We start from the raw sequence: 15715 nt of genomic DNA, 5'->3' as shown, positions 1-15715 counted from the left end.
AGAGAATTAGAAATGCAATCTGCTTCATTCTGCCCATTCCAGTGACAACTCCAGCTTGGGGCTAAAGGCAGGGGTATCTGGCAGTGAATTCTAAAGCCAATAGCAAACACTGCTTGAGTATTAACAAATGGTCATGAAATGTCAGATGGATCAGATCCTCTTATGTACAGGGAACACGTTTAAGAGCATTAAACGTCGATGGATGTTATTTAAATCTCCAGATCTGTGCATATTAAAGGGACACATTTGAGTTCTCACAAATGAGACTTTTTCTTTTTCTCCACGAGCAATTTTGAGCGGTAATGTTGAGCAACTTTGTGGAAGTCTGAGAACATGCAGTATCGTAGAAAGCACATGAATCCTTGCAGGGATCGGCCGGTGGGGTGTGAAGATCTGTACAACACTCTGTGCCCTTAGTGACACCAACGACCAGGGCCCATCCCTTCGCCACAAAATACATTTGTATCACATCTCTGTTTGACACACCCTAGTCAACGGCAATTATTTTAAACCATATTTGATAAGAAAATTTCAGGCCAGTACCATGATTTGGGTAGTCTCTGGGGCTTTCAGAAATCTCTCATCTGCCTTTTTATTAATGTAGTTCCTCAATGTACCACACTTTTTACCTCTATCACTTTGCACACACACTGCCCTTTTGCATAACACTTCTTTCACATTCTTGTCTGCCTGTAAAATGTCATATAACTTAATCCAAATCCACCCTGTGTTTGCAGTCTTCACAAACCCTAAAGGAATTACTGCCCATTAATACTCAACGCAAGCATCTCCCTTATTTTAGGTTTCCCTGCAGAAGGAGACTCTATCTCCAGGACCATCCGTTTACAATACCTACATGGTGAGGGTTGTTTTGTTTTGAATTCAGCAGACAGAAGTAGAATTTTTCTTACCTATTTATCTCCACTCTGAGACTGTGAGTTCTAAGAGCAGTGTCATGGCCTCTGCACCAGCATTAGCCCCTGCCTGATCTAGAGGGGGCGTTCGTGAAAGGACGTGAATTCTTTCCACGATTGCGTTGCCATATTAGCACCGTCCCTCAGCATCACGTGACCACAAAGAGCACCAGCCCGGGATGTGCTTGGTTCCGGCGAGCCATCAGGACCTCCTGCCCCACAGTTCTGCACCTATGCAGCTGCTGCTTGTTCCGTGGCTCTCAGTTCTGGGATGCTCTAGTCCATTGCTGTGTGTTGGAGTGCCCTCTTCATCAAAGTGGCTCCCTCCCTGGGTATGGGGAGGATTCTGCGTGGACCTCTCTCCTGACATTCATCAATCTCAACTTTTTATTAAAGATACTTGGTTTTTATCTGATTTATTCCTTTGATGATAATTTCCTTAAAAGAAAAAAGAACCACCTCCTATTTACCTTTACATCCTGTGCAATATTTCTTGAGGAATTAAATGAATATCACTAGATAATATTCAGAAATAGAGACAGAAGCACTTGCGGCTGGGAGGAATATTGTGACATTTATCTGCGAGCCACTGATAATGCAGAAGTAAAATGTGAAGATTAGCACTGAGTGTTTCCAAATATTTTACCTTCCCTGACTACCATACAGCCTAAGTTTTATACTGCAGATCACTTTTATACCAAGATCAAGGAGGGAGGGGTTAATCTTTCTGCTCTAATATCATCTTTTTGCTGCAATATAAGCATTGTCATAATCACCTGTTTTATTAAAAATTTGTACGTGGATCTATCATCAAATGCAAGGCATTTGAATACTTTCCAGTTTTATTCCCTAACAACTATGAAAAAACATGGTCTAATGATATCCTTTTGAATCATGTCATTTAGCTATTTTAGCCACATGAATGTCACCACGATATCATATTTACAAAGGAATTCGTCTCCTCATAGGTCATTATAGCAAATGCAAACTTACTTCAGATAATAGCAAAATAATCTAATGAAAAAAAGATAATGTTCTTTAGGTGGAAAATGTCTCAATCTATCACTGACGTCTTGAGTAAACAGATTAGAGGTAACAGAGTGAAAGACACGATGGGTTATTATGTGCTGAAAAAGTCTAAATGATATAAATGGTATTAAAAGATTAATGTAGCTTTCTATGATAGGAGACCTGGATTACAAACATACAACCTCGTGTAGTCGGTGTGCTCTCTGTCGGGTTCAACGCAAACTACCGCAGGGAAGATAAACAGAAGAAAATAACTAAGGGAGCATGGGGACAGTAAAACTTCCCTGATGGACTGTACGTTACCTGATATGCAGATACGGGGGGTGAGCCTTCTCAGTGCTTAATTCTCCAGCCCAGGGAGATGTGTAGCATTGCACAGCACAGATGGTAAATCAGAACAAGTCCGGGGCAATTCACAGCACCCTGCGAGAGCCCAGGTGTAAAGCAGGGATGATGGCGTTGATTAAGCGTGGGCTAACCCTTTATAAAAATGTACTCTGATATACATAATGTATTACTTTGCCTAAATTTTAGGTATAATGATGGTTGCACACAGGGTTGCCCAGCTTTCCTTAGTCTATCTTTTCTCAAAGGTTCTAGATTAGAATTCAGACTAGGTACCTGCAAACACAGCATAGATTAGGTTCTCGAATATTAGACAAAGAAAATCAGCCGTCATCTCCTTAAATCCAGCTCTCCTACCATTAACAATCACAAGACTCTCAACTGTGGCAGCGTCTGTGCATATGCTTGGCCATTTCCGCTGCAACGATCATCAAGGAATCCGGCGTATTCTTCCCCGACGGAAACCACTGGAAATAACCATCGTACCACAACTGGAAATAAGCGATCCCTGCTCCACATGAAATTGAAGGAAAATCTCAGGCAAAAGCGTTTTTTGTTCTAGTAACCCTAAAAATAAGCAAGATACATCACGCACAACTTGAAAAATGTTTTTGCCAAAGGATTTTGCATTGTGATGGAGAAAGCATGGTGGGTATAGAATCAATAAAGCTCAGAGTCTAATGGAGCCCCAGACAAAAACCTGCCAGGTAGCCAACCACCTTCTATAGGAAGTCTTCATTGCATTTCTGGACAGATCCCACATGTTAAAAACTAAGTAAGGGAAAATATTTCTTACATTGGGTCTGAAAACTATTTTTCGGTGCATAGCCTCTGCTATTTCCAACCAATGAATGGAGCTGTTTCACTCATGTCATTAGCAACCCTGGTCCTTGCCCTTGACAGATGTGTTTAATTAATTTTATTTCGGTTTCTTTTTCTTTTCTTCTTTTTCCCACCAATTATTTTAACTATTTGAAAATAGCTATTAATTACTTCCTAACTTTTCTCTCGGCCAAACTTAGGATCGCAAGTTTTCCAAACATTCCTCCAGTGTCATGGTTACCAGATCCTTCACCACATACACATTTCAATTCCTCAGCAGCCCACGTAAACTATCTCACAGAACTGAAATCATCACCCCAGATACGGCCCACCCAGGCTCACGGAACGAGATGGAGACTAGTCACAAAACAATATCAGTGTCAGAGGCATCTCTTCGCACAAACAAGCCTTCCATTGTCCAAAACACCCAGTCCTTCTGTGTGTGCTATGATTTCATAATTTTCTCCTCACCATGTACATTGACAGTTATTTTGTTTGTTACTTTGAGTAAAATTTTACACTATTTCCATTATTTTCCTATGTCTAATGAAATCTATTTGGCCTACCATTCGATTTGAAGATTTCCTGAATCTGTCATCACATATTTATTCTCACTCTTTCAGCTAGCAGTGTTATGCCCTCATCCAGGAGCTAAATAAACGTTTTGGAAAGGACTAGAGTGAGGAGAGAGAAACATACACCTGGAAACCTCCTTCCCAAATCACAGCAATCCACTGAACATCATTCATGTACCGTCTCTCAGGGAATCTTTAAAAGACTTAACCTAAGGTCCACATTACTCTTTCTTAATTGTAAGAGTTATGATGGAAAATCTTGACATACATCTTGCCGAAAATTCAGAAACACCGTTTCTGAAGACTATTTCTAAACACCCATCTAAAAGTAACATCAAACAAAGATGGATCCAGACTTGCATGTTAATTCTGTGAATCTGTGTTAGCTCTTCATAAATATACATCACACAAGAACTTACAAATAATAGATTTGATTATCTGCTCTGTGTATCACCAAGTTAACAAATCCATAGTTTCTGACAGCTAACTTCTTTCCCCTGTGTGTGAAAAGTCACACCAAATAGTTGTCTAATGCTAGAGTACTTCCCTTTAATGACATCCCACAGGAGCCAGTGACTCGGCCATCTTCTCCCTGGTACCCGAAGCTTGCCTGGATGGGACCCTCCCGGCCAGGAGACTCAACTCTACTTGAAACTCTCAAGTTCTCTTTGATGGACTCCTTCTCTTTCTTGGGGTTCCAGTGTCTGATATAAAAGATTCTCTACCCTTCCTATTCACATCACAATTCTTCTTCACAGAAAAGGCAGCGTGAGGAGGAAGCTGAGCCCTTCTGCGTTCTTACATCCACTTCCTTTAACAGCAACTCTGATGAGTGAACTTGGGTTTTATTTCGAACATCACCTATGCATGGGCCTTACATTTCATGGTCCTGAATACTTCTGTTGTTCCCAGCTCGTGGCAGATCTGTCCTTCAGGACATGGCCCTTCAAGTGTACTTCATTCTCTTAACTGGATTCATTGTAGAACATCTGGTGTAACTGTCTCTGTTTCCTTGGGTAATTTCCCATTTCCTCCACATTGGGGTGATTTGTTTCTTAAAGTCAGAGTTTTGGGGGTTGTTTTGGTTTTTGAGGGTCCTGCCTCTTCTCTGTTAGAGTTGAAGTCATGGGATCATATGGACTATTTTTGGAAAGTATCTGAATTTTTGGAAAGTATCCCTAGCAATTACCTCCTTTGTCACTGTAAGTCATTTTCCTTCCATGACTATATAGTTTATCCTCACAGGGTCCGCATGAGCCTGAAGGTTACCCAAGGTCATTTAGCTTGGTAGAAACCCAGACTTTTAAGACATTCAAAACCACGGAAACATACAAAGGAATAATTCAAATGACAAGAAATGGAAAGAAAATAATAGCGTGATTGGTAAGCAAGAGGCCCGGGAACCGTGCAGGATGAAGAACAAAATCATCCACGAAGAGCCACTTAGGTACTAAGCACCCTCTTGCTGCAGGTGCCTTGGGGTGGGGAGTAGTCTAGCACGAAGGCTCATTTCTCCTCCAGTTAACCAACAAATTCCTCTTCATTGGTCAGAATTAGCATAGTAGTGTAACGGCCTCTTTTATTATATCTCTTTTTTTGAGAGATAAATATATTGGTGAAGTAGCACAAAACTTAAAAAACTACCTATATACCCTAATGTTAAGAAGCCTGTGTTCTATGGTCAAATTGCTTAGGTTTAATGCTGTTTTTGATACATATTTTTGGGGCAAATTCCTAAGCTCTAAGTTTTGTTTCTTATGTGTAAGTAGGAGTACTGAGCACTTACAATATGCCTAATGAGAGTTCAATAAGATAAAACTCAAAATGCACATTTTCAGTCATCAATAAATAACACCATTCAAAGTACTATATCCAAATAGGGCATCTTGTTAATGTTCGGATTATGGAGGAATCCAACATCTACTCTGTCAGATATCTGTGCCAGATTTAGGATCACAGCCCCTCTTCCCTTTCCCCTTCTGAGCATTTTATAATCTTCTCCAGCACAGACGTCACCTCTGTTCTCCACCTGTTTGCTCTTCTCCCCACGTTCTCGGCTGTGTCTCGCACAGCATTCTGGGTCCTGTGGCCATATATTCCTGCTGGGTTACACTACATTATCTACCCCACAGCCACCCATTTTTCAGGAGAAGAGCTATCCTTCACTGCCATATGCTGTGTATTATGGATTTTACCCCTTCAAGTCTCCGTGGTAGCTGCGAGACTATGTTTACAAACTTTTAAAATCTTTAAATTTATTACACATTCTTTACTCATTGGTTTATAAACATGTGGCTATGCATCATTTCTCACCCTTTTCTAATTGTGTCTTTTTTCTTTTAAATACTTCATGCCTTTCCAGTTGTATTATTCTTTATATGCCATGTCCAAGTTCTACAACACTAATGTTTTATACATTATAATCTGGACATTCTTCTTCCTCTTTATTTTCAGTTTGAATTCCTTCTGAGCACTCCCTCTTCCAAAAAGTGTCTAAGCCATATTGCATCCCACTGAGGCCATGCCTCTGAGCTTCTCCATCCAGCCAACTATTCAATATGCATTTCGTCCTTTCTACTTCAAAGTCCTAACCTTCGGTCAGAAGAATGCCACACAACAGGTAAAGGTTTATTTGCAATCAGTAAGGCTCAAGCTGGCCCCATGATTCAACAGTTACATAAACTAAACTTGACACTTAAAGCCCCTGAGGCTACCACTGCCCTACCTTCAGCCCATAAGGCACTAATCAAATGTAAATTGCTATTACTTTCCATCTTACAATTCATAGCGGAGATGGAATTCTTAGATCACCTGATCCCCTTCTAAGGCACCAAGTTCCACTGCAGTAGACGGAGAAAACCTACCCCAACTGCAGCTGCCTTAAGGAGTGCACTACTCAGTGGCCGATCTCGCAAGAACACTTAGGAAAGCTCAGAAAATCCCAGAAGCACTCGGCTGAAAACTACAGTGACTACCATCAACAGGAATATTCACACACACAGTATTCAAGCAGCACTGATCTAAGTCTTGTATTAATCTGAAGGAAGTCATTTCGTGGATAAGCCTGAAAACCTCCTTCTTTCATCAGGTGCATTTTCCTGGGACTGCTACTTTACTTTCATCCTCAAATTCTCCTGAGTGTTTCTTCAAATTCTCTCCAGTGAAAAGAACAGATGATTACTATTTAAAATTTACTGGTCCTGGCTTAGTTCCTATAGCGAGCCTAGCCCACAGAGGTTCAGGAGCTTAAACTTTCCAGCTTCTACTGCTTTGGAGTGATTACAAAATTACTGAGATCACAGAGACAGTTCTAAAGGACTAAAGGCAGTTTACATATTTTGCAAATTACTTGGAGATCTAAAAGGAGCATTAGAAATCACTGCACTTTAAGCTGCTTATTCAACAATTTTCATACACTTATTCAGAAGATTTTTCCATGGAAAATTTTTCAGCCCAATTTTTAAAAAAAATTGTCATGCAGAAAATGTTAATCCTTGGGAAAAAGAAGACCAAGTTACTATGCACACTTTCAATTTTAAATAATTCATTGTCCTTATATTGATGGACATTAATATCACATTAACTTATTAACATTTTAAAAAATTTAAAAAGATAACAAAATGTATGATAATTTTGGTTTATTTTTGTGCATTCTAAAATCATGATGGCATTCGAGTGTAGTGACATGCTCAGCAGTCTATAAAATAGTCTTTGTGTCACTTAAGGCAACATGTGACCAGCATTTATTGCTCAGATTTTTAAAAAATCCCTTTAGATACTTAAAGAAGAAGTCATATTGTAAAGTGCAGCATTAAAAACCCAGGTAGGATTTAGTAACACTCTGTCAGAGCATTTATGGCAAGAAGTGCCATGCTTTGCCCAGCCATCCTCTATTTTTAAGGTTTACTTGAGTTAAACAAGTGCCCAATGATGGATTAATTTACCCAGACAGCGAGTCTCGGGGCCGCTCCAGAGCCCGTTGGCCAAGCATTCTCTGACGTGAGAACCCACAAGTGTGTAGCCTGTGTTACACGTGAATATGGCTGTGGCGCCATAAACTGTCATTGTTCCAATCTTGTTCCCATTTGGGGGAAAGGACAGGCTTCCACATGAGATCACTAGAAGGAAAAGAAAAACAGAGTGAATATTATTTCAGGTCTGCAGACTGCTCTTTTGTTTAAAAACGACAAAATCTTCAGTCTTCATTTTCATTAAGAACACGGGCAGGGGTGTCATCTAAGGGTGAGCTAGACACACCACCTAGGAAGCTTAATTTTTCTTCTCCTATATCCTTGAAATGAAAACTTGAAAGTTTAGGGTGGAATCCAAAATATCCCTTCCTTTACCCACTGCTATTTTTTTCATCCTCATAGGTAGCTAAACTTTTCTTGAGTAAATACACAGTATACAAACATATTCACACACAAGCAAATCAGTCAAATGAGTTGGCTTTCTGTCCTCTTTTCGGTCTACACCAATCACAAGAATCACATCATAGTTACCGGACACCTATGTGTGTGTAGCAGGAATTAAGAAATGTGGGTGGTTTTTCCCAAAGTCATCAGCTGGTACAAAGCAGTGAGGAATTAAACCCGGGTTGCCCACTGCAGTAGAAGGACTGAGTTCATTTTTTCTTTCGTTTACTTGCATAAGTTGTTGGGATCATGAACTCCATAAAAATGCTGACTATATAGGACATGTGCAAACTTTCTGAAAATTAAAAAAAAAAATCCAGACCTTAAGTGATTATAGATGTAGGTACCCAGTTCACACGTGTGTCCAGCATAATTACTGACCGTGACCACTTACACCCACACGATTGCTCCAGTTGGGGAGATGAATGCAACAGTCACTTTCATTATAGATACTTGTTATACCACCTGACACCCTGCACTCTCCAAATCCACAAGTTTGAGCACAAAGAAATCAGTAGAATCTCAGGGGAGGAGGAAATCATAAAGTCATCAAGGCCAACTGCTCAGCAAAGGCTGAAACGTGTTTTAACACGTGACAATGAAAGTGTTTGAAAATCTCTTCTAAGAAGAGTGATAAAGACTTCCTGATGGAGCTCTACCCACCACCAGAGCCTCCCATCAAGCCTCTTAGATAGCCTCAACCACCAGAGGGCAGACAGCAGAAGCAAGAAAAACTACAATCCTGCAGCCTGTGGACCAAAAACCACAGTTACAGAAAGATAGACAAGATGAAAAGGCAGAGGGCTATGTACCAGATGAAGGAACAAGAAAAAACCCCAGAAAAACAACTAAATGAAGTGGAGATAGGCAACCTTCCAGAGAAAGAATTCAGAATAATGATAGTGAAGATGATCCAGGACCTCGGAATAAGAATGGAGGCAAAGATTGAGAAGATGCAAGAAATGATTAACAAAGACCTAGAAGAATTAAAGAACAAACAAACAGAGATGACCAATACAATAACTGAAATGAAAACTACACTAGAAGGAATCAATAGCAGAATAACTGAGGCAGAAGAACGGATAAGTGACCTGGAAGACAGAATGGTGGAATTCACTGCTGCGGAACAGACTAAAGAAAAAAGAATGAAAAGAAATGAAGACAGCCTAAGAGACCTCTGGGACAACATTAAACGCAACAACATTCGCATTATAGGGGTCCCAGAAGGAGAAGAGAGAGAGAAAGGACCAGAGAAAATATTTGAAGAGATTATAGTCGAAAACTTCCCTAACATGGGAAAGGAAATAGCCACCCAAGTCCAGGAAGCGCAGAGAGTCCCATACAGGATAAACCCAAGGAGAAACACGCTGAGACACATAGTAATCAAAGTGGCAAAAATTAAAGACAAAGAAAAATTATTGAAAGCAGCAAGGGAAAAACGACAAATAACATACAAGGGAACTCCCATAAGGTTAACAGCTGATTTCTCAGCAGAAACTCTGCAAGCCAGAAGGGAGTGGCATGATATACTTAAAGTGATGAAAGGGAAGAAACTACAACCAAGATTACTCTACCCGGCAAGGATCTCATTTAGATTTGATGGAGAAATCAAAAGCTTTAGAGACAAGCAAAAGCTAAGAGAATTCAGCACCACCAAACCAGCTCTACAACAAATGCTAAAGGAACTTCTCTAAGTGGGAAACACAAGAGAAGAAAAGGACCTACAAAAACAAACCCAAAAAAAAAACAAAAAAAAAACAAACCCAAAACAATTAAGAAAATGGTCATAGGAACATACATATCGATAATTACCTTAAACGTGAATGGATTAAATGCCCCAACCAAAAGACACAGACTGGCTGAATGGATACAAAAACAAGACCTATATATATGCTGTCTACAAGAGACCCACTTTAGACCTAGGGACACATACAGACTGAAAGTGAGGGGATGGAAAAAGATATTCCATGCAAATGGAAATCAAAAGAAAGCTGGAGTAGCAATTCTCATATCAGATAAAATAGACTTTAAAATAAAGACTGTTACAAGAGACAAGGAAGGACACTGCATAATGATCCAGGGATCAATCCAAGAAGAAGATATAACAATTATAAATATATATGCACCCAACACAGGAGCACCTCAATACATAAGGCAACTGCTAACAGCTATAAAAGAGGAAATTGACAGTAACACAATCATAGTGGGGGACTTTAACACCTCACTTACACCAATGGACAGATCATCCAAAATGAAAATAAATAAGGAAACAGAAGCTTTAAATGACACAATAGACCAGATAGATTTAATTGATATATATAGGACATTCCATCCAAAAACAGCAGATTACACGTTCTTCTCAAGTGCGCACGGAACATTCTCCAGGATAGATCACATCTTGGGTCACAATTCAAGCCTCAGTAAATTTAAGAAAATTGAAATCATATCAAGCATCTTTTCTGACCACAACGCTAGGAGATTAGAAATGAATTACAGGGGAAAAAACGTAAAAAAGACAAACACATGGAGGCTAAACAATACGTTACTAAATAACCAAGAGATCACTGAAGAAATCAAAGAGGAAATAAAAAAATACCTAGAGACAAATGACAATGAAAACACGACGACCCAAAGCCTATGGGATGCAGTGAAAGCAGTTCTAAGAGGGAAGTTTATAGCTATACAAGCCTACCTAAAGAAACAAGAAAAATCTCAAGTAAACAATCTAACCTTACACCTAAAGAAACTAGAGAAAGAAGAACAAACAAAACCCAAAGTTAGCAGAAGGAAAGAAATCATAAAGATCAGAGCAGAAATAAATGAAATAGAAACAAAGAAAACAATAGCAAAGATCAATAAAACTAAAAGCTGGTTGTTTGAGAAGATAAACCTAATTGATAAGCCATTAGCCAGACTCATCAAGAAAAATAGGGAGAGGACTCAAATCAATAAAATCAGAAATGAAAAAGGAGAAGTTACAACAGACACCGCAGAAATACAAAGCATCCTAAGAGACTACTACAAGCAACTTTATGCCAATAAAATGGACAACCTGGAAGAAATGGACAAATTTTTAGAAAGGTATAACTTTCCAAGACTGCACCAGGAAGAAACAGAAAATATGAACAGACCAATCACAAGTAATGAAATTGAAACTGTGATTAAAAATCTTCCAACAAACAAAAGTCCAGGACCAGATGGCTTCACAGGTGAATTCTATCAAACATTTAGAGAAGAGCTAACACCTATCCTTCTCAAACTCTTCCAAAAAATTGCAGAGGAAGGAACACTCCCAAACTCGTTCTATGAGGCCACCATCACCCTGATACCAAAACCAGACAAAGACACTACAAAAAAAGAAAATTACAGACCAATATCACTGATGAATATAGATGCAAAAATCCTCAACAAAATACTAGCAAACAGAATCCAACAACACATTAAAAGGATCATACACCACTATCAAGTGGGATTTATCCCAGGGATGCAAGGATTCTTCAATATACGCAAATCAATCAATGTGATACACCATATTAACAAATTGAAGAATAAAAACCATATGATCATCTCAAAAAAAAAAAAAAAAAAAGACTTCCTGATGTACTGAGTGAGTTCTTATGTGTAAAGGGCTTAGGGCAAAGCTGCCATGTAGCTAAAAATTACTGAGCCCTTATTAACAGTAAACTGATAAGAGGCAGTGAAAAGTTGTGATTAAGAACACAGATTCTGGCTTCAGGCTACCCACCCAGGTTCTGCTCAGCTTTGCCAGTTCCTAGCTCGGTGGCGCCGGCCAACTTCTCTAAGTCTCTCAGTCCTCCTGGTTCATCTCCTAAAGGTTAATACCAGCACCTGTCAGGTAGGGCTGTGCAGCGGATACAAAGAGAGGACCCTGGGAGCACCTAAAGCAATGCCTCGCACCTGACCAGGGCTGGGTCCCGGTTCGCTAACAGTGAAGCCCATCTCAGGACCTAGTCAGGGAACTGAATCCAATGTCTGAAAACCTTTACTGATAATTGAAGTGAAGAAAATTTTATCATTTAGACCAGTCTTTTGAATTAAGCTGATTTTACTGCAAGACACATAATCCTGGTTCCATTTCAAACGGACAGACAGACACAGCCAGGAAATGTGTGTTCTAGGGGCACTGCTCACCCAAAATTTGGGAAGTTCAGCTCTAGAATATGTCATGATCAGAATATTATTGTTGTTGAGGGAACCATGAGGATTTCTTAGTTTGCAGGATTGTTAAACTCTTACAGGGTCATATCTTATGCATTTAGTGATACTACTAACATGTTTGCTCTACCAAATGTCAATGGATTTGAGTCGGATTTAGATTTTTTACAATTAGTTATGAACTTTTCATTAAGCCTTTTCTCAAACATAGTATGAACTTCACCCTGAGCTATGATATTTAAAGATCCACTTGTAGCCATTCAGGATAAATGGACCATGTTTTGAAACCTCAGCTTTTAGTAAGAAGTGTTAAATAGCAGTGAGGTCTGAGCACACCTCCTCTCGGAGGTCTTGACACACCGTTAATGGTGGACTAGCAGAAAGGCTGACTGTTTTCACATCTCTTCTATTCTTTTAGCCTCTGTTAAACATATCCTGGTGACGCAACTATTTTAGGTTTGTCCGCTACTAAGGTTCACTAGACTATAAAGAAGAACTAATGGAACAAATGTTAGCTTTTCAGCAGCTGGATAATGGGGTCTCGGACGTAGAGATTTGGTTGGCAGTAAACCCGACACGTTAATGAGGTAGGCAGCACCCATCTGAAAAGTTCCCCTAATAGAAAGGGAAAACCCCTCTCCCCTAAAAAACAAACAAACAAAACCCTGTGTCAAACATCCAAGGGAAAGCTTTATTTCCGTGTTCTTTTCTCCCATCAAGTTTTCAAGAATAAAGTCAATCAGTTTGCTTTTTTCTCTTCTGTTAAATACATATTCATACGCACAGTCAACTGTCTCCTCTGAATTCTCAGAGTGTGTCTTGCACAGGATGTGTGTCTGGGGCAGAGGACGCTCAGCTGAAGACACTCAGAGTGCCCCCGGCTCTGCCCGATTTACTGTTGATACTGTAGTATTTTCTCATTATTACTGTGCATTCTAAGCCTTTGCCTCACCCCCCTGAAAAGCCTCTTTCCTCTTTCCTTCAATTCTACAATTATAGTCATGTTGAAATCCTCTACTTTGAAAAAGAAATCATATTGAGACATTTCATTTCTCAAACCTGTGAAGTCAACAGGATTATGGACGTTATTGTTAGCAATATGGATATTATTTGTGAATGTGACAAATAAATAAGGTCAAGAGTAGGTAATTTCAAACATGTTCCTCCTGGAAAAAGCCTTGTGAATATGCAGTTAGACAGGAGCAGCAAATACATGGCATGGCACACATGTGAATGGGGCAGTGCTGCCAGTCATGAAGAAAAGGTTCAGAGGACATACGATAGCTATTGTTAAGTATGTGAAGGCATGCCATGTAGACCAGAATCTGGACTTGGATTAGTAGGCCAGGAGGGATAGTGCCAAGATACACGGATCAAGCCAGGAAGAAGGCCTCACGCAAAGTGAAAATGTCCACATGAACTCATTGTCCCTGGGGGAGTTAGTGTCACATGAGTTATTTGATGCAGGCTGGACATTTACTTGTGAGTATATTATCAAGAAAATTCACATTTAGGTCATTCTAAGTGATGGCCAGTGTCCACACCAACACAGAATGGAATAAGAATGTCCACTCCGTGGTCTCCTATGATACAGATGAAATGTGTAGTCTGAAGGAAAAATACTCTCATGATTTTATGATCAATCCAGGCAGATCCCCAATTATCAATACAAATAGAAGGTCATCAAAGACCAGCCTGCTGACTTCACAGCTTGACCCAGGTCTAACTTATGAGAGCTCTGAACTAAGCAGTTAGAAAAGAGGTACAGGCCAGAATTCAGACAATGTTCTTTGGATATCTATAATATAGCAAAATTCCAATGTTGCTCTCTAGGTCTATGTGTATAAAATTTTAAATGCAAAGATGATTTCTTTTTGATTCATGGATTTCTGCGATAAACATTTTTCTTAATTTTTAAAGCAGTAAGTCAAAAAGTAAATACACATAACAAGAAAATAGCAGTAGGCTCCAGCTTTTACACAGTCCTTGTGTTAGGGGGGTTATATGGGCACCCCCAGACATGGAATTTTAATTTTGCTTTCTTGTTTCTTGAGGGATAACCATTGATAGTCATTCCTCCTCAAAGATGGGTGACTGCCGAGCTAACAGTTTCAAAGTGAGACTAAGGTCTCCTGTCCTCTTCACCCCTGGATACCTGGACTCTGTCTATGGACATGGTGGAATATCCTAGAGTCAGAAACACTTCAAGAAGTGGTGACATTCCCAGCTGACTTCACAGTTGTTATGGATACGCTTAGAAGGTGGTCAAAGGTCATCTCTTCATCTGGAGCTAGCTGGACAAGCAGAGTGGGAGCGCCTAACATTTCCAGCCCCTAAGCAGGTAGGTAACCCAAACAGTTAGATCCTGGAGATCCTGTGGACTGGGCCATTCTTAGGTAAAACATAGGCAAACAACAAAATAAATAAAAATACAGCTCCTTAGTTGTAACAATGATTTGGATGACAACACATTTGAAGATTCTATTGGTTCAGTTCCAATAAAATGCAGAACTGGTGTTTATTCTGTGAAAAAGCTACCACAGAGTGGCAGATTGGGCTTACAAAAATGTGCTCCTTATGAACTTAAGGACTGAGTCTCCAAGTCACATCTTGAGCTTCCTGGTGGGGACAGATGTGGGAAGGAGCGAGCTCACTAATTCAGACCCTAACACGGAGAAATTCAGTACCAATTCAGTGACCAGACAACTCGTCAAACCAGGACACTTTGGGGAATGATTTGGGAACCATTAATAAATAAGCTTCAGGCAGGGCTGTCCAGGGCCTGGGGGTGCTGTCCACTTGGATATGAGCTCGCAGAGGTCCTGACCCTTCCTGATTCGCCTTTGTGATGCTGGTGAAGAGCTTTAGTGGGAGCTTCATTACCATTTGTTCCATTAAAAGTGGAATTAGAATGATTATCACAGACAGTGAAGCATTATTTCTTTTGTCCTTTTTCCATTTTTATTCTGGTTTATTCTTACTAAGCTGTGTATTTTATAAATATGACACCAGTCTAACTGCTTGTTTTTGTGCATGATAATTTCCTGTGAACAATCCCACTAAAGATTGTATATTAAATATGTCTGAATCAAACAGTGCTCTGAACAATGCTAATATTGTTTTATTTTTCTATTTATTCATATTTATTATGAAACCCACTCAGAGGCTTAACTGCTTATCTTGTACCTACGAGAATAATAATCTCCCTTTTCAAGACAGTCATTATTTGAGAACACAATATCCTTAGCATAAATACACGCATTCCCAAGATCCTAATTAAAAGGTTTGAATAGTCAGTGCATGGAATAAGATTGATCTTTTTAAATACAGGCCTGGATTTGTTTTTGAGCTGATTTGAAATATCAAGTATTCTAATATTTCAACATTTGTAAAATATGATCGTCAACAAGAAAAAGACAGCATTTAACACTTAATGCAG

At 39.5% G+C, this 15715-nt stretch overlaps 1 protein-coding gene across 1 annotated transcript in view; it reads right to left on the bottom strand.

Moving 5' to 3' along the window:
• Positions 1-15715, bottom strand: part of CSMD1 (CUB and Sushi multiple domains 1) — a 1889718-nt gene that overhangs the window by 50537 nt on the left and 1823466 nt on the right. The window contains exon 53 of the mRNA XM_068531988.1: positions 7630-7803. Coding sequence (XP_068388089.1) covers positions 7630-7803 — 174 coding nt within the window. The remainder of the gene's footprint in view (positions 1-7629; positions 7804-15715) is intronic.

This window comes from Eschrichtius robustus, chromosome 21 (assembly GCF_028021215.1).
Source record: "Eschrichtius robustus isolate mEscRob2 chromosome 21, mEscRob2.pri, whole genome shotgun sequence".
Lineage (NCBI taxonomy): Eukaryota > Metazoa > Chordata > Mammalia > Artiodactyla > Eschrichtiidae > Eschrichtius > Eschrichtius robustus.
Note: the sequence above shows the minus strand (reverse complement) of the source record. Positions and strands in the feature narration are given on the sequence as shown.